Consider the following 26,224-nt stretch of genomic DNA (forward strand, 5'->3'; position numbering starts at 1 on the left):
AAATACTCGCCTGCTTTTATTGTGAAAAGGAAAAAAATTGAAGAAGCGGATCTGGTCTGCGCTGCCTTTGTCAAGGTTGAAAGGAGTAATAAGGTCCGGACTATGGAGCCTCTATATTGTTGTTTCATAGGTGCAACTCAACCTGTCAGAAAAATTTAACAATATCTGATCAAATATATATTGGTTATATTTCCCATTTATTCTCAGTGCATGGCTGCATCCCCAATGTCCATTTATTTAATTGTATTTATTTATTGTAGTAAAACAGCATTGTACAAGAAGACAAGAAAAAAGTTGTTTTTTTGTTAATAAAAAAATGTATTCCAAAAAAATATAAAATATTTAGCCTTTTTCTTTTTATCGGATTAATAATCGATTAATTGAAGTACTTAGTATCGTATCCTCATACAATGGTTCGTATATCTTAAGAAAAGTTATTCCTCATTTCCTGTGCGTTTTCTAACAAAATTAATTAGTTAGGTTTAGGAAAAGATCGCGGTTTGGGTTAAAATAACTCCGAAAGTGACGTAACTACATGGATTACATACATATTGATTTCATGGAATACGAATTACAGTGCAATACTTTTCGTAGGAATAGCTACGAACGGTGTATGGGAACAGCCTGAATTAATCAATTATCAGAATAGTCGTTAGTTGATGCTCTAGTATTAAACACTGAATACAAAGATCCCAGCCGTACTGTAGGTTTTAATTATGATATTCATATTTTTTTCTCTCTTTGACTCACATGTACTGAACGTTCTTGGTCCTATTAACTGGCTGTGTTTTAACAAAGAATGTCCTCTTTTCATGGACACCTTTCTGCACAGAACATCCACTTGGATTGAAGAGGCTTTCACCAAGAGCGGTGTTATGGTGTCGAAATTGCAGAATACCTCAGGGTTTAGATATGTGTGTTCATTGCATATGTCTGCATGTTTTATGATGGAGTGTGTGTTTGTGAGGGAGACTGACCTTACCACAGTTCCAGACCAGACTGAAGCTGTTGCAATGGTGTTGGAGGCTCTCCTCCTCCTGCCAGTTGCGTGAGGAGAACAGACAGAAGGAGGCTAAAGGCAGCAGAGTGGAGAGCAGGAAGTGGGGAAGCTACGGCGCAAGGGGACGGAGAGGGGTGGCTGCTGGCGGAGCGGCGGGGGGTTAGACGAAGGAGGAGAGGCTGTAAAACAAACTCTCCTCATCTAAACCCTGTAAGAAAACAGCTCCAAATACAGAGAGGCTTAACAGCGCTGCCCTGAGCCAAGCTCTCATTTACCACCCCTCGCCTCCTGCTTAATGTTGCCTCTTTGTCTCGAGATTTTTGCACATATGCATATCAAGGCCGTGTATGAATATGCGCCGCTACATGCTTTTGTGCACCTTTTTGTCAGCTGCGTGGGAGTGTGTTAATTCATGACCCAGGGGCGAAAGAAAATGTATGTCTTCTTCACCGATGTTTGAAGACAAACAATTGCATGTGTGTGCGAGTTCGTGCATGAGCGCGTTTGTATTGTACTCACTGCGGATGCTACTTAATTTAGCACGCGGATGTGTGCATGCACATCTGTTAGTCCATGTCCTTACTGACCCTTGTTAGTCTTCGGGGTCTTGTGTAGCTGCCCATCGGCTCCAGTGAAGAGGAAAACTCATTTGTTGCAGTGTTCCTGGGCATTCTCTGTTTTTTATAGCAAGCATTTGATAGACGGCGACATTCAGGAGCATCTGCATTAACCCGAGCTACCGCAAATGTTCACAATATCATATAATGCCAAAATAAAATTCACATCAAAACAGCTTCGGGAATTGTTTAAATCACTTCTCATCTTAATGAAATGGTGAATGTAGCAGCTGCGGACAGCTGCAGACAATTGGCTCAGCTTTGGTTTTGGCACCACTGGATTTCAGTGTTGGTACAGGCTGTCATATCAACTGCATCTATTCAGTGTCAAAATGTTCCGAGGTTCTTTATGTCTGCAATATTTCTGTCATTCTAGCTTTTAATCAATCAACCTGTCATGTTTTTTTTTTTTCCTTTCTTTAGTCTTTGCATTCATCCTCCATCTTTCCACACATCTATTCTTCCTTCCTCTATACTGCTGTCTTGTCTATTTGCAGTTTGTTTTATTTCACTTTTCCTAGTTTTCAGCCCTTCCCTCCCATACATTACGTTCCCATCACAGCTAAACTGCATTCTCATTTACTTTCGGAAGGAAACGCATTTTTGTCGCGGACCTACCTTACCTTTGTAAGTCTGCAGAGGGCCGCAGCGAGTGACACACAGAGCAGGTGACGTAATATATCGAGCGACCGTGAAAGAAAATACGTTGAATAAAAAAGTTATTGAATAATAACGGGTAATGCAAGCGAGAAAGTCCACTACTAGTGGGCGGGAGAGCTGGTGGATGGGTCCAACAAACATCGGACTTTCCCCCAGGAGACCGGTGTTCGTGTCCCGTGTGAAACTTAATTATTGTGGTTTTGTTTTGTTTTTAAGTAATTTTAATCCAAACCATGATGTGTTTTTACTAAACCTAACAAAGTAGTTTTGTTGCATTTTAGTTTAGTTTTCTTTCAATGTCATAGTCATTTTAAGCCAAACCGTGATGTTTTTTTACTAAACCTAAGTAGTTTCGTTGCCTAAACCTAACTAAGTAGTTTTGTTGCCTAAACCTAACCAAGTAGTTTTGTTGCGTTTCTGTTTTGTCGGGGATGAGCATAAAAAAACACTCCAAAGTTGATAAAAATTTTGACAAGGAAAAACTGTCATGGCCATTTTCAAAGGGGTCCCTTGACCTCTGACCTCAAGATATGTGAATGTAAATGGGTTCTACGGGTACCCACGAGTCTCCCCTTTACAGACATGCCCACTTTATGATAATCACATGCAGTTTGGGGCAAGTCATAGTCAAGTCAACACACTGACACACTGACAGCTGTTGTTGCCTGTTGGGCTGCAGTTTGCCATGTTATGATTTGAGCATATTGTTTTATGCTAAATGCAGTACCTGTGAGGGTTTCTGGACAATATTTGTCTTTGTTTTGTGTTGTTCATTGATTTCCAATAATAAATATATACAATACATTTGCATAAAGCAAGAATATTTAAACACTCTCATGTTGATAAGAGTATTAAATACTTCACAAATCTCCCTTTAAGGTACATTTTGAGCAGATAAAAAAATTTGTGATTAATTTGCGTGCGATCGCGATTGATCACGGACAATCATGCGATTGATCTTGATTAAATGTTTTAACCGATTGACAGCCCTAGTTTCCTTGTTTAAATCTCATTATATGAAATGGTGAATGTAGCAGCTGTGGACAACTACAGACTTCAGCTTGAGTTTCGGCACCACTGGGTTTCAGGGTTGGTACATGCTGTCATATCAACTACGTCTATTCACTGTCAAATGTCCTGGGGTTCTTTCTGTCTGTAAGTTCTCCATGTACCTGTCTTTCCATCATTTCATCAATCGTCCGATCATTTTGTCCATCGCTCTGTTGTTCTGTTGTCCATTCATCCTCCAGCCTTCCATCCCTTGCTTCCTCATCACTTCACTGCTGTCCTGTCTATCTCACTTTTTTTTCCACGTTTTAACTCTTGTCTCCTCGGTCCTATCTCTCCAACCCCCCCCCCCCAACCCCCCTCCACACTTCCACATGTCTGCCGCCTGTCTCTCTTCTCTCCATCGTTTTTCTATCACTCCCTCTCCTCTGCTGATCCCTCTGGCTGATCCTCAAAGGGAGCCGAGAGAGTGAGTGGGACTTAAAAGAGAGAGAAGAGCTGTGCTCTACCCAGCGAGGTCGTCCCTCGCTCGACTGAAACGCAGCGAGGAAGAAGGAAAAAAAAACACAACACACGGGAGAAGAGAGCTTTTCCCTCACTCTCCTTTTCTCTTTCCTCCACCTCTCTACTCTTCTCTTTCATCACTCCTGAGTTGTTTGATATCTCACTTTTACTCTCCTTCAGCAGGGGCTCGGATCTAAGAGCTCTGAACGCAAACTCGTAAGCCCCCTGAGCTACTGTGTTATGCCTCTATTTCTATTCCCTCTTCCTCTCTCTTTCTTGCTCTCTCTGTTACTTTGTCTTCAAACAGACCATCGCTGTAATGTGTTCTGCCTTACAGAGCGGCAAGGGGGGAAAAAAAGATGTTGAAATACCTCGACAGACACCCACATTAATACCAATAATGTACAGTCTGCGTAGACTGTAGCACCGGCTCCTCTCTTTGATGGGACTGAACAGACGTTTTGGCTTCTTTTTCTGTAGAAATGATCGATTATGAGAAGTCAAATGATGTTATTCTGTAGGTTTACAGATTCACCTGCTCAAGATGCAGTGTTCATTTGTCATATAATGTTTTACGGGCCTGCCTAGAAGAAAATATACTGTGAAAGGCATGGTGTTACGCCATATGATTTCAACCTCCCTACTCATTCAAACTAGCTGTTAAGTGCTAAACACGTTTAGACGTTTAGAGAATGTAAAAACGTTAGCTTTTGGAGGCGGTAGAATTTCGTTGTCAAGTGAAATTATTTCTTACTAGTGTTGCAGTGGAGGTCGTGCTAAGATCAGACCCAAAAAACAAAGGGATTCTAGTGTGCCAGAGAAACAGAATAGTTATGAGATGGGGCAGTAGTACGGGTCACTAGTATCAAGTGGGTTGGGAGTGTGTTGGCTTGGATTTTTGTACCAAAGAGACAAGTCCAATTAAAGATATGGATAGCTATCGGATGGGGCAGAGATTTTCAGAAGATGCAGATCAAACGCATCCATCCCTGTGGATTTTATTAACATCAATCTCACACAAGGCATCAAACTGTTTCTGCAGAACTAACATAGATTAGAGTATCCCTCTGTGGCTTTAGGCAACAGTGTTTTTACTTTGTTTTTCATCATTTCGTTGAGCTGTATGTAACAGTGCATGGAAGCAGCGTTCTCCAAGTGGCGAGAGACGAACTGTGACCTACAGTATCACCTTTTAGGTTAATATGGCGAGCATATTAGGAAACAGATGCTTATTTACACTTCCAGCAGATAGTGTAATGTTGCTTACTCTTGGCGTTAACGTTAAACTTGTAGCTACTGAAATAAAAACTACTTTCGTTACAGCGTCTTCAGGATAACTTGGTCCACTTTAATGTTCATCTCCACAGTCCGACAACTGAACACTGACATCAAACGTGATACATCACCTCATCATCGTATCACTCCGCCAACCTTAATAATGGTCTAAAATTAAAGGCAAGGTGCCCCATGTTATGTAGTTCCCTATCTAACTTAAAGGTGCAGTGTGTAGGATTTGGTGGCGATCTAGCGTTGAAGTTGCAGATTGCAACCAATTGAAACTTCTCCCGTGTGCCAAGCGTGTAGGAGAACTACGGTGGCTGAAAATGGAAAAACATGAATGACCCTATCTAGAGCCAGTGTTTGTTTTGTCTGTTCTGGGCTACCGTAGTAACGTGGTGGCCGGCTCCGTGAAGAGGACCCGTTCTGTATTTAGATATAAACGGCTCATTCTCAGCTAATGAAAATACAATTCTTATTTTCAAGTGATTATACACTGAAGAAAACATACTTATTAATATTATATTTAGGGCTGTCGAAGTTAACGCAATAATAACACATGAACGGAAAATCTGTTTTAACGCCACCAATTTCTTTAATGCATTAACCCAACTTGCAATTTTTTAATTAACCTCTTAGAAATACAACGGGCTACCGTCGGGCCCGGCCGCTATTCGATCTTTCGTAGGTTGTAGCGGGCTCAGTTTTAAAGCTAGAGTGAAGTACTGGCATCGTATGAAACTAAAAAAATCTAATGAATCCATTGGTACCAACCATGTCATACTAGCTTGTCACGAAGGAGGATAAATAACACTCCAAACTTTTGCTAAAATTTGGCAAGGAAAAACCGGCATGGCCATTTTTAAAAGGGTCCCTTGACCTCTGACCTCAAGATATGTGAATGAAAATGGGTTCTATGGGTACCCACGAGTCTCCCCTTTACAGACATGCCCACTTTATGATAACCAGCACACTGACAGCTGTTGTTGCCTGTTAGACTTGAGTTTGCCATGTTATGATTTTGGCATATTTCTTTATTATTTATGTACCTGTTAAGGTTTCTGTACAATATTTGTCATTATTTTGTGTTGTTAATTGATTTCCAATAATAAATATATACATACATTTACATAAATAAAGCATATTTGCCCACTCCCATGTCGATGAGAATATTAAATACATGACAAATCTCCCTTTAAGGTACATTTCGTACAGATAAAAGTCAGAGTTTAGCAGATTTTGCCAACCCGGATGTTTCTAACGGAGTCAATCACTGGTGCAATCAAATAGTTTTTCACATTCACATGCACTATTTTCACTCTAATATGCAGTTAAATGCTGGCACTGGACAGAACAGCAGAATACTGTAAAGAATGGATCCGATTTTGATCAGCTTTGTTTTAACCAACACCAGCCCATTACAGTATGCCCGAATCGGGTCAGTTCTGGACATCTCTACTTTTTATTTATATGTTGTTGTTGTTGTTGGTGCGGCAGCAAAGAAATGCTCATTAGCATGGCTTACTGAGTTCTTATCTGTAATAGTGAGTGAGTAATGAGATTGTGTCATTGCAGCTTGCATCAATAAATCCGAATTCATTTGGCTCCGTAACCTGCAATGTTTTCTTGTCTAACCTTTAACCTTTACACCTTCTTTTTTATTTTATAATCTCCGTCCATTTTGTAACCAGACTCCTCGCTCTTTTCATTTTCTCTTTTTACTTCTCGTTTACCTGATTGTGCTGTGCCCATGAGATGAGTTGGATACATCTCTCCTTCCCCCAGAAAACCTGCTGCATGGCATAAAAGAATCGAGTGGGCACCGTCTCTGCCCCCAAACCAGATTTAGGAGCCCAGAAAAATCAACACAGAGAGACAGTTTTAGGCTGCAGTGCACTAATGTTTGTGTATCTGCATTTGCCTGTAGGTGCCTGTTTGTGTGTGTGTTTGTGTGTTTGCGTGTGTGTGTGTGTGTACACGTACATGCCTGGCTGCTGATGTGTGTGAGTATGTGTGTGTGTGTACATGTGCCTGTGTGGGTGTACAGTTTGTGTGTGTCCCTTCTCCAGGGTCTGTAGAGGTGTTTTATAGCCTTTGAAAAAATCTTTGCATTTCGATCAGATATTTTTCAAGGATTTGTGAGCGTCTTGTCGCAGTCAGAAATTGTCAGTCTGATAAAATAAATTCACCACTAACCCGACAAACCCACTCAACAGTCTAAGATAGCAGTGCCGACACTTCTCTCAGTCTCGGCAGCTCAAAGCACTCTGCCACTTTTTCCCCTCCTCCTTGTCTCCTTGAACACTTGTGCTTTGTGTTTTTCTGTAAGTGTGTGTCAAGTCGGTTTTGCGATGCTGCTTTGTTATTAGGATGTACGTTTTCCTCAATATGTAGGCCATCTTAAACCCCCAGTGGTTCGTATACAGCATGTGTTCATGCATTATATCTTCACTGAAGTCAAAATGTTAGATCTGACCGGCCGTGTTCATTTAAGAAGCTGCTGTAAGGAGACCAAAACGTGAAAATAGCATGATGGAAAGTTTAAAAATGGATTTGGCAATTTAGTGACTGTTAATAATAATTGTGTTTTAATTACAGCAGATGTTTAAATGCAGATATATATAATAAAATGAAAGGAAATGAAACAAGGAAATGTTTTTTTAAATAAGTAATTTGATATTAAAATTTAGCAAGATTACAGTAAACCTATCCGTTGCTGTGCCGTACCGAAATAATGTAGACTTTATTACAGACATTTTCTGCTTTCAATTTTATTAGTTTCATTAGATGAGAGCCAGAGACGGAGGCGGATGGAGAGAAACATATTATCCACCATAAGCCCCCTGAAAACCCTGAAAAAAGTATGGATTGAAATCGTACCTTTTTCTCATAACAAAGATTATTTATGACTAAATAAGTACAGTAACAATGTAAATCAGTTTTTAGAAAGAAAAGCACTCTCAGGGTTTTCTTTATCAAGAGTTTAACAGAGTTTAAAAGTACTATGATTGTCAGTGGCCCAGCAATATAAACAAATAACCCCACAACTGTCATCAGGTTCTGATTCAGATGTTACAAGATTCGTGACATCACCTTTTTCCCCAATTTAGCCCCGCCCACTTCAAACCAGTGAGAAGAGCACAGCGAAAAACACAAATTAAGTCTCTAATGTTAAATAACCAAACTGTTCTGACCTATTCTTTGGGTTTATGTAGGACCACATCGCTCATAGATCAAGAAGCGTATTGACCAAAAAAAATAGGTTTATTGGGCCTTTAAGTCAAAAGCATCATGGTTCTCCTATGTGGTACACAATGTTGTGTGTGCCATTTGTTATCCCACAACGGAGTTCAGCTCCAGCCCTTCATCATTAATACTTCCAGCTTTGGAACGACTAATTATCTTTAGGTGCACTAATTATTATTTGACAAGTTGGGAGTGAGAACGGTTTGCACTTGCAGCACTCAATTATGGCTTTTCAAATACTTTATTAGTATATTTTGTTTAAAGGGTCAGCAATTCACTGACATACAATAGTAGTAGTATAGTCACGACCCACAGAGGGTCATGTGGAGCTCACATGACCATTAGCACCAACCCTGCTGCCAAATACATCAGTTACTGCACAGTTAAAGGGGGCAGTTTTTGCCCTGTTGCCCATCCTTATCATATAGTAGTGAGGGTGTGTAATGGCTGCAGCCTGGGGGCTCTTATTAATCTGGTTTTATTCAAATGGATGATGCATAGAGAATCTGAGGAGAAATTCAGCGCCGTTATGCCAGGATGGTCACCTCATAAAAGAAAGGTTAGCGATTCCTATTGCCACAGGCCAGGGCCGCCTTGTCCAGTCACAGAGGAAGAATAGGCCGTTATTTAGTCCAAGCAGTCAACAAGCAGAGTCATCTATGGGCCTCTGAGGACCCTCCAGGCTTTAGGAAATGAAGAAGGCAATCAAAATGGAAATGTTGCTGCTTTGAAACTACATTTGAATCCCCAAACAGTTCGTCTTGGCCTTATCTTTCACTTTGGTAATGAATCATGTCTGCCCTCTTTCCAATTGAGCCTTTATCTGCTCTCACGCTGTCACTGCACTGTCATACACACCATCTCTCTCTCTCTCTCTCACACACACACACACACACACACACACACACACACACAAACAAAACCACACACAAATAAACAAACCGAGCTTCGTCACCATCCACCTGAGTCACGGAGGATAATCTCTTTGGTTGATGAAGTCACTGTACAGCATGAGTGTGTGTGTGTGTTTGTTTCCATGTGTGCATGTACCACTGTCTACTGTAAATATGTCATACAGTAGGTTGCATTGCTCAGAGGGGTTGTGTTAGGCGGCATGTCTGCATGATGACTCCAGCGTGTGTGGGTAGTGTCGAGTGCGGTGTCACCAGTGGAGACAGAAGCGGGGACTCTTCAGGGTGCCACTTGGAAAATAAAACACCATTATGTCTAGATTCCGAGCCCACCCACAGGAAGCCCAGTTTAAAGCAATTTATAGCTCGTCCTGGGAGTCTGATGACACTGATACCATACCATTTCAGGAACATGGCACCTATTGTTTTCTTTACATTTTGAAACTAAGATACGAATGTGTATTTGTATTTATATTAGGGCTCTCTAAGTTAACACGATAACGCATTAATGCAACTTGCGATTTTTAGGTTGTAACAGGCTCAGTTTTAAAGCCAGAGTGAAGATCCTGGATCATATGCAACCATGGTCGTTTTCAAAGGGGTCCCTTGACCTCTGACCTCAAGATATGTAAATGAAAATGGGTTCTATGGATACCCATGAGTCTCCCCTTTACAGCCATGCCCACTTTATGATAATCACATGCAGTTTGGGGCAAGTCATAGTCAAGTCAGCACACTGACAGCTGTTGTTGCCTGTTGGGCTGCAGTTTGCCATGTTATGATTTGAGCATATTTTTTACGCTAAATGCAGTACCTGTGAGGGCCTAGACCTAGTCAGTCAACGGCCATTGAAGTACAATACCAATATACGGATCGTCATATCACTGGGGTATCCCTTTACTATTTACACACATGTAGATTCATTGGTTGTCACAATCCATGTGTCATCTTTGTGGCTTGTCATAACTGCTCAAATATGGGGTGCAGGTTTGCATATGTTAACTTGCTGCCTACTTTAATTCTCCCCCTCAGCCTGACCTTGAGATAAGTCGTAGCTTCTCAAATCTTTGATTCTCAGTTTTGGCACCTAAGTGCAATTTATACAGCCTCCCGCTGTAAATCATGGCTCATGTTCAAGAAATATACTCCTCAGTCAGCATTTTTTCAGTTGAGGTTGTTGGATGCGTTCAAGGTTGAAGCTGAAAACTTTACTTTCAATCATGTTTTAGAACAGTGATTCCCAACTGCTGGGTCACATCCATCCAGAGTGGGTCAGCTTTGGAAAATAAAGTTCACTGAATTATAGAAAACTTTAGGACTAGGAATTTTCTTGTGAAGTACCATTTTCCGAAACATTGTGAGTAAAGATGCTACATCAGCAACTTTATCATAACGGAGCCTGTTGATACTCAATATTGGAACCATTGGCTATCGGTCTGACAACAATTTAGCTTCTGGGGGCAACGGCTAATATATCAGTATAGACATCAGATATCAGTATCTGCATATGAATGCAGATACATTTTTAAAATTAAAAAGCTAGGTTGATGTCAGACGAGGGCCAATGTGTTCCGAGATTGCATTTCGGCCAATGTGTTCCACTTCTTTTGCTCTCAACATGGACTTGTTTACCTGCATGCAACCAAAGGCCATTCAAACATGATTGGTCAATACTTGGACTACAAACAGAAACCAGAACGTTTCCGATACCAAAATCTTGTCCGGTTGCCTACAGATTCTGCATTCATATGCAGATATTATCTGTTTATAGAGATTAATCGATACCAGCTCTGATGATCACGTGGCCCTCGCCCGTCTGTTGACTGTATCAGGTTTTCCAAAGTCTTTGCTGCTTGTAGCACTTTGAGTTTCTTGAGGAGAAGCTAGCTGCTTCACAACAGGCTGATAATTATGAAACAGAATTTATCCAACTTTGTTTTACTTAAACTGAACACGCACAAACTAGTTTAATGCAGCAAAGTACGGGCCTGGGTTGAAACCTAGCTTGTAAACAACTTGTTCTTCTAACTCTGCAGCTGTTTGATGGCCCTGTTCTTTTTATAAGGCCTGTTAACATGTTCTGCTGTAACAATGGTTTTAGTAGCCGGAATAAGCATGAAATCGTTTTTTAAATGTTGATTTTAAGCCCCAATAATTGCATTCTCTTGCTGCAATGTTTCTTCAAGCTCCAGTTGTAGCTTACTTAAGTATTTTAGTTTTCATCTAGTGAAATAAAAGCATGGCCTCCTCACAGCAAGAAGGTCCTGGGTTTGAATCCACTGACAGGTAAAGTTAATGGATAAAAAAAAAACTGAACGGATGTTAAGTTTGTCTATATGTGGATTGGACCGTGGCCTGATGTCTAAAGGAAATGGATTTGGACTAACCAGTAAGGAACCACTGTTTTAGAACTTCTCAAATAGTCAAGTTTTGGATGTTGGAAGACCTTTTGTTCTATACGAGCGCAAGAGGCTGGCGTCTCGTCAGCCTCCCTTCAATCCAGTGTTCAAGAGGCAAAAACCATAGAAATCCAAAATGCATCACATTTGTTCACATGCCTGCCATTGACACATGTGAGTGACGAACACACCGCCATCTATTTTGTGCCTCATGTCCGCATTTCCATCTGAATGATATGGAGCTATTCTTAGATCTGTGGGAGGATAGATGGGCATCATTTAGATTTTCATTTTCAAAGGCTTCTCTCCTCGACGCTGCAAGCCATTTTCAATCGACCATTTGTTGGTGCGCGGCGAAATGCACAAGCTAATGCTAATTATGTGCACAAAGCCTACTGTAAATGGTGGCTTTAGAGCGCCGGAGAAAAGGATTTTGACAATGAAAATGGATTCATGACGGTTTGCATGGCTCCTCTTTGAATAAGACCTTATTAATATTCAGTTGAGTTGTCATTTTGCAAGACAAAACTTACACCAGCGATCTATTAGTGAGTAGATGCTGTTAACATATTTGTGGACGGGTGTGATTCTTATCTTTTGCTTGTTTAAGTAAATCCAGACTATCAGTAAAAACTCCTGTTTATGCTAGATGAGCAGCTGATGAGAAACCAGCTGTTCTCTACAGAACGTGGGAGAGCACCTCCATCAGTTATTCCGAATACACCTCTTTGGCCAGTCAAGACCATGAGTCCAGTCACTGTTGACCTTTTCCTCACCGCTGTTAAGACATCATTTCCCCATAAACATGTGTGGTTTTTGGTTATGATGACAGGTGGAGTTCACTACTCCCACAAGCAAGAGAAATTTCAACATTTTGCAATCCTCAGAGCTTCAGTGTTAGTTGCTGCCTTTCAGCTTGTGAGATTGAGAAAATGTGCAAAATATTTTTCATACACCATTGGGAAAAAAAAAAGCAATTACTTCGTGGCTGTTGGATGGATGGTTCAGAGCTGTGGACTTGCGACTTGACTTGTACCCGACTAGACTTGACACTTGAAGGTCAAGCTGAGGAGACTTGACTTGGTGACCCATAACTATTGAACAATGCTCTATTGAATGTTGTGTCTTTTGGAGCTCTGCCAAAATCATGAATCATTAGGGCTGTCAAGGTAAAGGCGATAAGTAACGCAAATTTGGGCTGCAGTTTGCCATGTTATGATTTGAGCATACTTTTTATGCTAAATGCAGTACCTGTGAGGGTTTCTGGACAACATTTGTCATTGTTTTGTGTTGTTAACTGATTTCCAGTAATAAATATACACATGCATTTGCATAGAGAAAACATATTTGCCCATTCCCATGTTGATAAGAGTATTAAATACTCGACAAATCTCCCTTTAAGATACATTTTGATAGAAAAAGTGTGATTAATTTGCGATTAATCGCTATTAATAATGGAAAATCATGCGATTAATCACGATGAAATATTTGAATCGATTGACAGCCCTAATTTATAACACAACAACAATTCACGCAACGTCTCCATAACTTAATGCACACTTTCTGCTACAGCTGCTGGCACCAGAATAAAATGGAGGAAACTCTAAATTCGTATTAAAGAAATGATCCTTAACTCATAAAATGTATTGGTGTATACACATAAATGAGTAGCTTAATAGTTTCCAGCATATCACCTATTTTCCACACGGCCGCGAAAATTATTCTGACACACACATTATTTAAATATGTGCCGGTTCCTGCTTTTATAGTTATTTAAAGAGCCCCTTTAAATTTTTGTTAAATATTTAAGATTATTATTAATATATAAATATATAAATGATCATTTGACAACTGTACTAATGTTAAGAAATAACCAACTTCTTTGCCTGTAGGGCTTTTAGTGTTTTCATACTAAGTATTGACAGACTGGAAAAACTTGCTTTTTGACTTGGACTTGGTTCAAAAGACTCAAAAAAACGCTCTGGGATGATGTGATGGGATTGGTGGGATCAAGGCCTTGGTTTGTGACTCACTGTTATTGTGTTTTCCCTTCAGATAGATTATTACCATTTTCATAGCCTTTCTGATCAGCTAAAGAACGAGCCCCAGGGGCTGCATCTCAACATACGTGATCTTTGACATTTGACATGATGTTGCATGATGTAGGCTATTTACATGCATCATGCATGCTTAACCTGGCAAACGGCAGTCGTCCACCTCGGCATTGCTTTTAAAATAACACAACAGCCTTTCTGAATGCCCTCCGACCGTCCTGCTATAATGAAGAATGGAATAAAAATAGAAAGCAGCGGAAGAAGGCGTCCTCTATGTGTCTTTAAATGAGCATTAAAAGCCAATAAGCGGTTCCTTAAGACCTTTAACCTGTCCTCAGGGTATTCCCTCTGTTTTTGCCCCAGATCAGAAGAAAAACTGAGGGAGTGACTACTTCGGTTGGTTAGTCATTAGGGAGCTGCAGCAGCAGATTCCCTGATTAAACAAGCATGCACTAATCACTAATGGAGCTGTGCTGCAGGATTGAATCAGGAGGATGTCAAAAGAATAACCGAACGAGTGAGGGAGAATGAGGAGGATGCCGCGGGCGTGAGTCACTCCTTTATTTTGTAAGTCCACAACTTCAGTAGATGGCAGCCTGCTAATGGGTTTCCTTTTTGCTCAGTAGTTCACATACATTTCCATAAAGGCAGGTGCTCACAGAAAGTCTTAAACTGTCTTAAATTTGGTAGAACATGGTAGTAACTGTATGTTCTGTGTAATCTAAATATGTGTATTTACAAGCTGACTGTTTCTTTTTTATCCAAACAGTGCTCTGGGAGGCTCCTCAGCACTTCATATCCCAGCATTCCCCAGTGGAGGGTGCCTAATTGACTATGTGCCGCAAGTGTGCCAGTTACTCAACAACAAGGTAACGGTGTTCCGTTTTACTTTTACACAGCATGGTTCGATGTGTGTTGTGTGTATGTCGATGTCTTCATCACAAAGAAATAATGTCTTTAGAAAACTATTAGTGTTGGGGTCTGCATTATGTCACATTATTTGTATCCCTTAAAGGGAAACTCTGTAAGAATCAGAAATTGCTTGTTAACAGTGACACTTGTGGCCGTCAAGTCAACGTCAGTCAGCGCCCTGTCGCTAACGCTTGCGCTCGCAGTACGTAGATGCGAGCGAGCATCGGTCAAAACAGTGAGGCGACACATACGAGACTGAATGTGATTGACAGGCATCATGTTGATTAATGTTAACAAATTAAAGTTAACCCCCGCCGTCACTCCACTCAGCAGCAGGGAAACAAGACACATTTCTGCACAAACTGCAACTTCCACTGAACATTCACTGATATTCTCAGGGTTAAACTAACTCTCTTCTGCTTCGCTGCTCGCTCGTATTCTCACACACACTCGCTGCTGCTCTCTCTCTCTCTCTCTTGCTTCATCACTCACTTCCCACATGCACACACACTCTTCGCACTGGCTGGGCTTTTTACCAAAATGACCTACGCCACTCTCACAGCACTAGTTTTCGCTCGATGTTGGTCACATTCCTGTTTTTTAAGACGGGCCTCACTAGATATAACTTTGTTTTTTGTGCTTCCGTTTGTATTGGAGTCTGAGTTGTGGTGGAGGGCTGGTCGGGGGCTGGTCGTTTGTTGGTGTTAACAGATTCCATTTCTAACCGAACGTTAGCTATGTTTGCACAGTGTTAGCCTTATAGCGGAGCTGAACATATAGGCACCCGCGAGCGCATTAACGTCACATCCGTTGGATTTTCCCCGAAAAAACGTCCTGCATTCTTCACATTAAAAGCAGTCTACAGGCTGATAGAGGAAACCCAGAAAGTCGCAGAAGGTCTAATTTTTTAGCTTAGGTTACAACTTGTTTACACATTGGCAATAAAAAAATATTTAAAAACTTTATACGTGTAAAAACGTACATACTGTCCCTTTAATGCCTAGCGATAGTGATGAGAGCGAGATTCCTTAGTCTTAAAGTTACTATGAGGAACTTTCATTTTGTGTGGATTTTGGCGGTCTCTGTGGACAAAGCGGTAGTGTTTCCGTGCACCAGAGTCCCTTTTAGAAAACCTCTCGTTTTACTGCAGCAGGGTCTGAATGTCTGTCCTATGCAGTCCTGGTTCTGGTTCTCCCGTTCCTCCCTTACCTCCAGCGGGGCCCAGCAATACGGCCAGGGCCTCCAGCAGCGTGGTGTCGGTGATTGCTCCCAGCGCGGGCCGGAGGAGCAGCGAGGCAAAGCTCTGCTCCTGGCTGGAGGAGGAGCCCTGGCGGCGACTAGCCCGCCGTGGACAGGATTGACATGGGTCTGTCCAGGCTGGTCTCTGCCAGAGGCCCCGCTCAAGTCTGAGCTGAAGGAGTTCCTGGAGAATCTAAATGATTTCGTCTGATTTTGTCAAAAATCCGACCCAGTATAGCACCGATGACGAGCATTAAGAATAACTATATTTGAAATAGCCAGTCTTCTCGGTGATGGTCTCGTTTGCTTATGTAGGTCATATAGAGGGATTATTATCAGTATTAAATCGAGACTGTTTCATAACCAGTTAAAAGTTCCTCACAGTAACTTGAATGAGTGTGTGTATGTGTGAGTGTGTATGTGTGTGTGTATGTGTGAGTGTGTGACAGGTTTGTGAATCATTTATTGCATATTTGTAAGCTTCGGTGCAGAAAAGCTTGTGTCCACTGAGGGATGTCTTTTGTCAAGCTGTGTGTGTTTGTGTGTGTGTGTGCGTGTTAATATGGGCATTCATGCACGTGTGTCTGGCATCTGCCGACGTGGGCGTGCTGGCCAACCTCCATAGGCCGTCTGAGCGCTCCTTGGCCTCTGCAGGTTGACAGGTAGATATGCAGTGTAGACACGATGTAATGCCATTTCCCTCAGGAGGAATGCCCATCCCCCACTACCCCCACACACACACACACACACACACAATGCACACAGATACCCTCCATCTCTTCCTGTTCACCTGGACTCTGACCAGCATACTCAGGATGTCTGGAACACTTGTGTCCCTGACTGACCTCCCTGTCTCTGGGTGTTTGAGTCCAGCAGTGTCAGAAGCGCTCCCCTCCACCTCCTTCAAAGAGTCACGGAGGCCACCGCCTGTGTTTGGAAAGGCATTTTGAAAAGCAGGGTCAATAGCGCATAAAGGCAGTGTGACACAAGGAAGGAGGAGTCACTACTTTAAAGAGCATTGATTTCTCTCAGGGCCTTTGGTTTCTCGCAGTATGCGTGGTTTAACCAGCACTATGCACTGCATGCATGCTGGCCAATTGCTGTTGTTAAAATGTGCAATAAATAAACTAAACAGCATTAGTTTGTTAGCTTAAATGTCATGGTATGTATCATGACGCAAAACCATCTGAAAGTGAGAAGTAATGTGTGGAAGCATTTTGTGTTCAACAGTCTAGTTGGAAAAAACTGTGAGGAAAGACAAAGCTGTTTGCAGTCATTGAAAATGTAACTTTTCTTACAGTAACATTGACCACCACAACACACCTGGAGTCACCTGTTAGTAGCCTGATAACTAGACTGAACTGGCGCTTTGTTTCACTTCAAATCGCTGAACAAATCTGTGATTCAGAGGTCACTCGTCTTTTCAAAAGTATTCAGCGAACGCCAGTCTAATCGAGTTAACCTCCCTTGCGGTCACCACGGTGTTGTTGCTGCAGCTTACAGTCATCTTAGGCCGTGCGCACCAGATGCGTAAGGTTACGAGTAGGGCTGTTAAAGCGATTAATCGCTTGATTGTCCATAGTTAATCGTGATTCATTACACATTTTTTATCTGTTCAAAATGTACCTTACAGGCATATTTGAAGTATTTAATACTCTCATCAACATGGGAGTGGGCAAATATGCTTGCTTTATGCAAATGTACATATATATTTATTATTGGAAATCAATTAACAACACTAAACAATGACAGATATTGTCCAGTAACCCTCACAGGTACTGCATTTATAGCATAAAAAATATGCTCAAATTATAACACGGCGAACTGCAGCCCAACAGGCAACAACAGCTGTCAGTGTGTCAGTGTGCTGACTTCACTATGACTTGCCTCAAACTGCATGTGATGATCATAAAGTGGGCATGTCTGTAAAGGGGAGACTCGTGGGTACCCATAGAACCGGTTTTCGTTCACATATCTTGAGGTCAGAGGTCAAGAGACCCCTTTGAAAATGACCATGACAGTTTTTCCTCACCAAAATGTAGCCTTAGCATGGAGCGTTATTTAGCCTCCTTCGCGACAAGCCAGCGGGACATGGTGGTTACAGATGGATTCCTTAGGTTCAAGCCCGCTACAACCTAAAAATCGCAAGTTGTGTTGATGCGTTAAAGAAATTAGTGGAGTTAATACGAATCTGCATTATTATCACCCTAACTCTGACGGCCCTAGTTACGAATGATAATAACGGAGGGAATGACTTTCAGCTTGTCAGACATTTTCATTAATTTTAATGCGCAAAGAAAAAAGCATTGTTCACGAGTCCCAAATCTCGAATCCGACTTTCGAGCCACTGTATTGTGCGACTAAAGTGCGACTCGAGTCCTCATCTATGGCATGTTGTTCAGGCTGTAAAACAGTCATTTTTGTACCTTAGTCTTACTGTAGATCTCAAAAATGTAATTTTGTTGTGGCCTTTTTCTATCATCAAACATACCAGGACTAAAAGAAAAATGGACACTTGGACAGCATGAAGTAGTAATTAGCAGTGTCTCTTGTTCAATAGCAGGCATGTGGCCCATTTGTGTGGCACAAGTAACGTTTTGCATTCTTTGGAGTCACTTCCAGCCAAAAAAAGTAACATGAGCTTTGAATAAGCAGAGATAATAAGTAGATTCTTCAGATGAGGAAGTCAGAAGTTGAAAGTTACAAAACAAAAAGCAACATTCGGCTTCTGTAAATCTGTTATTGCTTTAAGATTTATCAACTGAGGCCAAAGGGTGGTAAAAAAAAACAAGACGTCATTCTTATAATCATAACGAGGACGGGCCGTGCTGTCGTTTTGTTCTTTTAAAACCATCAATTATTTCCTCCCACGTATTCCAGATGCTATGATTGTATTGACACAACTTTACTGCCACGTGTGCACACAGCTGTGACTGTGATTATGATGGAAGGACCTGGCTTCTGCATCATTAAATATTACTCATGAAAATCAGCTGCTGAAGCTAATAGGCCCTGAGGGGTTTTCAGTCATCTCCTAGTAGGTACATACAGTGTGTGATCAACTCAAACAAGACAAAGAAGTGGTTGCTTTCAATCAATTTCAATGAAATCATCCTTAGTGGTTAGTCTTGAGATGAGCAGCAGATAGGAATTAATAATAAAAGCCGTAGAATTGATCATCTTTCAGATTTCTCTTTATCGTATGTGTTCTAGTTCATTGCTATTGTCTTGTCCGGTTCACACCTTGTGTCTGATAATGATCAATCCAATTCCAACATTTAAATTTATAGCTGGTATGTTCTCATTGCTGGCATTCTCATTACATGTTCACTATGCAAAGTAGACAGTAGGAGGAGAAGCACCGTCAAAACAACCGTAGTGATCGCCTGGTCGTTGGACACATTACTATACAGCAACACCTTTAGCCCCTTTTCCACCGTAGGAACTTTCCCCAGGACTATAAGAACCTTTTGAGGAACTCCTTGCGTTTTGACCACAGGGACCACGGTCTAAATTAAAAAGTTAATATGCCTCCATGCTGGCGACAGTTCGTCTGTACGTACGTGCGTCCGTCCATCCGGTCCATTCTTGTGAACGCGATATATATCTGGAACACCTGGAGGGAATTTCTTCAAATTTGGCACAAACGGCCGCTTGGACTCAAGGATGAACTTATTAGATTCAGGTGGTCAGAGACACCGTGACCTCATGTCAGTCCCTTTCTCGTGAACGCAATATCTCTGGAACGCCTTGAGGGAATTTCTGCCTTTCTTTTTAATCTCAACTACACACCTGTAAAGTTTCGTGACTGCATCTTGCACGGTTGCTGTCCACAGACGGACAGAAATATAAACACCTGACAAAGTACTCAGAACCTCTTCTGTGGTAGTTCCTGGTACTTTATGACTCATGATGACACACACACGGACTCATAAGGTGAAAACAATGCCACCAGCTGTCACAGCTGGTAAATAGTAATTAAAATGCTTTTGAAATGAAGGTTTTATAATCTTAAACACTTGTGAACTGTCATGTTTCCTGGATAAAAATTCCACTTTTGCAATATCACATTTGAGAACCAATCAGAGCCGAGCCGGAGTCCGCCGTCTCTGAGCTGTCAATCACTTGCAAACTCCCATCAAACAGTCACACTAGGCAGCGCTGATCAAATATGAATCAATATTCTGTTACGTACATCTTGTAGTGTACTGTTTAGCTGTAAAATGAGAAAGTTTGTAAAATTTCTCTGAAATGACCTGTTATTGGCCAAAGTCTCCCGTCACGGGCTACATTTTCTAAAGCCTGAAAACAGAGCCATGAGGAGGTGCAGAAGTCTAATTTTATCTCAGAACACTTGTATTACAATATGCTGAAAGGTTATTATGGATTTTTTGCCCAATGATGCCAAAAATGTTCTGCCTACTGCAGCTTTAAATGATGTGATTACAATGCAAGAAATCATGGATCACAAATTTGTGGATTTCTAATCATAAAGTATCAAGTAATGCTAGCAAGGGTTTTACATCCAGACTGCGGAGGTTGCACAAAAAATGTAATTGCAATTTTTTTTTAAATGTTATAACCAACTTTACACTTGTTTTTTGAGCCTGGATAACTTCCACATTCACACAAGGTATCTATCTTTGGAAGGGGGCTATTTCCAATCAGTAATACAAACATCTATGCTTTCACTATCAGTGTTCAGTTCAACTCCGCCACCAAATGAATGGTGCTATAGAGCACACAACACATGAATCGTTATCTGTACAGCGACTTCTTTCTCTTCTTTCAGATGATTTTCTTTTAGAAATTATTCTTTCTTTTTTTCCAAGTATGATTTTCCTATGGTATTTGGATTTTGACGCCCAATGCAGATCTTATCAGATAATCACAAAGTCATTGATATTTAAAATGTATTTGTAGTGGAGATATCAGATCAAGCCGGGGGTGGTGTGAATGCGTATGTGACTGAGAGAGAGAGAGAGAGAGAGAGAAGAGATTTCTTAATCACACAGCAGGAAGCACTTCCGGCGTTGTTGCATCACTCTCTCCCCACAGACACATGCACAGACACAATAAATGGAGGAGCGGGCGAGGGAGTCATGGGTGCAGGCAGGTTTTGAATACCTGCAGAGCAAGATCACCTGTGTTGCATCACTCCAACCTCCAGGCAGCCAATAGAAAGACTTGGCTGCGAGTCACAGTGACAGTGGGGGTGGGAAATCCTTTTCTCAGTATGGGTGTGAAAGTTCAGTGATCCACAGTTCCCTTGAAACACACACACACACACACACACACACACACACACACACACACACAGAGTGTAACTAGATAAACAGCTTATTGAGTATGTGGCTTTTGCAGCTTTTGAGAAAGCTCAATTGCCGCCTCCACTGTCCCATGTAAACATAATTGAACAGGAGTCTGAGTCACAATGCGTGTCTGTGTTTAAGAGCTCTTGCAGATATGAGACCCGTCGCACGTACACACACACACACACACACACACACAACTGTGTGTATCAGAGATTACTACTTTCCTCTTTCACAAAATGCCGTCATTCATTGGTGAGTAATCACAACCATGCAGTAGCAGCGGGTAAGGCACCACTGTCTCTAGCTTTATTCATGATATATCCTGTCCTCGAGTGAACCTCTCTGTTTCTACTACATGTTTTTTACTGCTGACGACTGGGACAATTAGTCAATAACAGCAATGTATTGCAATGCAGACTTTTATTATGCATTATAGATGCACTGGCACCAGTATCACATTACAGTATCACATTGTTCTTGCATTGCTGGAGCAGAGGCTCTTGCCAGATATGTGAACTCTGTGAACTGATCTTCTTTCTAAAAAACTACTGTTTATAGGAGGTGGAAGGGGAGCCCAATCTGAATGGCTTGTCGAATCACATGTTTTCTGATCTAAACAGCCCACAAAAAACTGTTTTATTACACAGTTTGTGGGTTGGAAGGCACTCCAGATACTCAAATGGATGTGCACAAGCACTGAAAAAGTGAGTTTTTCATGATATGTCCTCTTTAATGATCATCTTGTTTCTTAAATATTAAAGAGTTAAAGCTCATCTTTAATCATAACATCTTGTTGTGAGTTCACCTGTGTGTGTCTCTCATCCCTAATTCTGATGCATACTGTTCAATCCAGTTTTAAGTGCAAATTCATGTATAACTTAGTTTGGGGGGTTTTATAACTTTTCATTGAATCCAAAACAGGTTTTGAATCTCTTTAGCCGAGTTCACACTACACAACTTTCAAAGTGGTCAGATCGCAGTGCTGTTCACACTACACAACTTGCTGTTTTGTAATCGGGAGGAGAGACAGAAGGTCACACACTACGGGATCTTTCACCAGGAGGAATCCCCCGATGAGGTCTCCAAACTACAGACATGATAAATGATGTGATACCATACGCGAGACACATTGCTGATGTTGTTGTTGGCACGTGTTTATAAGATAGCCTGTTTCCACTGGTTTCTTTTTTTACTATTTATTCCTCTCGGTGCAACAACAACTTTGCTCCGTGTTGCAAATGCAGCACATGCATTAAGGTTCTAACAGGCGACCCCTCTTCCCCCAGGTTTCCCCTCAACCCGTATCTTGCGCTCTCATTGGCCGTAGCTCGCGGCCGGAGTCCCCGACAGGTCCAGATATTTAGCATGCTAGATATCTGGGATGTGTCTGCGAGGCATCGACTTTGAGCACTTCACACATGGACGCCGATGTGCGAATGCCAAGCCAACGGCGATTTGCCTCTGATCTGGGGCTTTTGTCGGGGAGCGGGAAATCAGGGCTAAAGTCGTGTAGTGTGATCTAGACATTATCGAATCTATATAGGTTCATTGTTCAACATTTGCAAGTACCTAAAGTTATTAGTGGCAACCAAAAATATGTTTGGAGTTCCTGATTCGTGGCTCATCATTCATTTTAAGTCTCCGGGGGCAACGGCCAATATTGTAGCCAGCGGATATCCGGGCCAAGACTTCCTCTTTCGTGCACCGGTCATTGTTTACAGTCTGATTAGCAACTTGAGACGCGAGACCGGAGTTGGAGTTGACCGGATTGTTTCACACGTAGTGAGTTTATCAGCTGATTTTAAGATGATAAAATACTAAATCATTGTGAGACGATAGCCAGTGGGGTTCCGAGACTGCATTTCGGCCAATGCGTTCTGCCTCTTTTTCTCTCCACACGGACTGTTTACCTGCATGCAACCAAAGCCCGCTCAAACATGATTAGTCAATACTACTCAGACTACAGACGGAAACCAGAACGCTTCAGATACTAAAATCTTGTCCCGTTGCCTAGAGATTCTGCATTCATATGCAGACATCTGATTATAGAGATTAATACAGTATAATCTGCCACTGATTATGTCTGTCATTTTAACGGGTAAGAGTGAGGGTCAGCGCAGGCTGAAAATAAGCCTGCTACCTGAATGTTTTGTACACTGCTCTTGGTTTGATGAGAGATTTCTTAGCCCTCGGAGCTTAGTGAATCTGGATATTTCGCCAACTGGGAACTGGCTTCAAAATGAGATCGGCAATTGGAACATAACTCAATGTATAACTTCACAATATTCACACCGGTGTGGTGAAATGGGTTTCACATTGTTGCATTTCATTCATGCCCCTTTGATTAAATAGTGTACATGCCGAAATTTGAAGACAGAGGGAATTCTGCTGCAGGTTTTTTCTGTGTTTTTCAGTAATCCGATGGCTTCATCGGCATTGCCCAGGTGCAGTGATATAAAACCACCCGGCTAAGGCTTAGTCCTGCTAGGGTAATGGAGCAGGTCACCTTCATGGCTGGCTGGCTGACTGCAGGCTTTCTCACCTGCCCAGGATGCTCAACAGTCAAGCGAGCCCTGAGCTTCTCCTCTTCGGACTTTAAGATAATACTTAATCACACCTGTCAACACACGCTAAAGACATCACGAGAGGAGAACCTGTTCTTGTGTCGGAGATTTCATGTGATTGATTGTGTTTAATTTTATATATTGTGAATTTTTAATGTCTCCACCTGTCTGAATTCCAACTCACTCACTCACTCACTTATTCTCTGGTGGTTTTTATCAGTGGAGGGGCGACTACAGCCGTCATGGCTGGTGTGATCCCATCGCAAGATGCTCTCTAGTTATATATGCTCATGTATGTTTGAAAACCTGTCACCTCGCAGCAAGAAGACTAGTTGGGAACTTTCTGTATGTTCATGATACCATCGCTGATAACTAGCAGTGGCTTTGGGGTGTTATACTCGGGGAGCGAATTCCCAAAAGGATCGTGCGGCTTTTGCGGCCGCTAAACCTGCACGAATAATAGTGTGATTCTCAAAGCACCCAAGCAAATAGCATCTCGCTGCTCCTGTGCTATTTGCATATTTAAGTTAGGTAATTAATGCATTTAGCGCAAAATTGGACCCTTTCCATGTAAATGAGCCTAATTGCAAAAACTCCAATTCACAATGATCAGCGCTAATAGCAACACGCAGTTACTGTGAAATTATTAGCGTCTTCAGAGAGTTGCTGGTAACTGAACTCATTTATAAGGGGTGTGCGTTTAAAAAAACACCAACAGCACTGACACACTAGGATATAAAATCCCAAATAGGGTTTCTCTCTGTCACGTTTTGAAGTTTTGAGGAATGCCTCTGCACCTCGTCGGTCAGGACCTGCAGCTCGCAGCCTGAAGATCTCACGTTTCTTTTTCTCTTTGCCATTTTTTTCTGCAACATTTATACTTCGCCACATGGAAGATTGCACTGAGCTGCAAAACTTTGTGGGCATGTTTGCACCGTGATATCATTAGCGCAATATCTTTTGTGAATTGGACCTTGAGACAGGGAAGATGGCGGTCGCAAGTGATGCACAATTCACGGTGCTATCGGCGGCTGCAATCCATTCTTTGTGAACTTGCCCGTCAGTGTACTACAAAAACAACCTACCTTAAAACGAGCACTGCAGTGCGAACTACTACTAAGTTTTTCTCCTTTCCTATTGCGATGCACACATTGCTAAACATCCATGAGATGAATGTAAAACCCAAATGCTTACTGTATTTTATCAAGATTCTTTTCAAACGAAGAGAAGAAAAAGAGGCTCCATGTAAAACTGTTGACTGAAATGGAGAAATGATATTAAAATGAACACAGTACTTTGAGCAGACAGTATTTTCTTGTTGCGTTTGACAGACTCTATGGTAGAGCTTTTAACACCAGCTTATTTGGCTGTCAAGTGGTAAGCTAAAGACTTTGTACTGTGACATTTAAATTTGCCTGTACAAAGATTGAATGTAATGCCACTTTTGTGCTCTGAGCCGTCTGGTTTTAAAGTGAAAGCAACCATTAAAAAGTTCACCTCTCTTAATCTCGCTACAAGCCCAGGCATTGTTTACATTCTGGGTAGGTTCGCTCAGAAAGCCTCTCTGCTGGTACGCACTGTGCTGCCAGCATTTCCTCTCAGGCCGTACACAGACTCAGAGATAGTTCTGCCCAATTCAGGCCAAGACAGACCCTGAAACCATGTGTTCAGGACATGTGCTGAGGGGGGGGGGTGCAGTTGATGAGATTGAAAACAATATTCTTGTTCATTAAACAGGGTATTCATAAATGCTGTTGCTGCAAGGGTATTCTTCCAGGCCAAGGGTCGAAGACGTGTAATCATGTAATAATAACGCCATCCTCCCTTCTGTTGTTGTTGTTGATGTTTTCCTTTACTTTCTACCAATCAAAACATTTTAAAATTCTTTAAAATCTTTGAAAATCTGTCATACCAGATGATCACAAATAGATATAAGATTTTATGAACTACATTATTAATCTCTGTTGTTTGACACTAGCTGCCAATAGAGAGTAGCAAACGAGACCTTTTGTTATCTTGCAGAGTATTACCTTATTACCATATGATATCATCAGATAAGGCGGTGCCGTCTAGGACAGTATAACGCATGTCCCTTATGGAAGTCTTGATGACTTTTAACATCCCTCCAGCTATTATATTTTTAAAAAGAGCCTACGGAAGAATCCATTGACTCTTGATGGGCGTTAGCTACTTTTCCTTTAAGGGAGTGACCCAGTGTTGTCAATAATTATAGTATTTGTATGATGATTTAGCCCTTTGTATGATGTACAATCAATTATTCTAAAAAAACAAAAAAAAAAAAATGTGTGATAACTTTGACGTCATAGTTTAATTTTTTTTTTCCATATTGGTATGAAGCTGATTTTGAACCAGCCTGATTATTCATCATAGGTTCACTCTGTCAATAATTTCTGGCAGAAAACTGTATTTGCAATAAATGATCCAAGCACATCTCTGGTGAGACTTCTTAATAAAGTTTAATTAAGAAGCTCATGGTCATGTGATGTGTTTTTCTAC

At 41.4% G+C, this 26,224-nt stretch overlaps 1 protein-coding gene across 3 annotated transcripts in view; it reads left to right on the top strand.

Annotated features, from left to right (window-relative positions):
• The window catches only part of babam2 (BRISC and BRCA1 A complex member 2), a 131,766-nt gene that overhangs the window by 100,446 nt on the left and 5,096 nt on the right, over positions 1 to 26,224 (top strand). For all 3 annotated transcript variants that reach the window (XM_074660946.1, XM_074660947.1, XM_074660945.1), the window contains exon 8: positions 14,447 to 14,546. In XM_074660946.1, coding sequence (XP_074517047.1) covers positions 14,447 to 14,546 — 100 coding nt within the window. The remainder of the gene's footprint in view (positions 1 to 14,446; positions 14,547 to 26,224) is intronic.

The sequence above is a fragment of the Sebastes fasciatus genome, chromosome 15, assembly GCF_043250625.1.
Source record: "Sebastes fasciatus isolate fSebFas1 chromosome 15, fSebFas1.pri, whole genome shotgun sequence".
NCBI classification, from domain to species: domain Eukaryota; kingdom Metazoa; phylum Chordata; class Actinopteri; order Perciformes; family Sebastidae; genus Sebastes; species Sebastes fasciatus.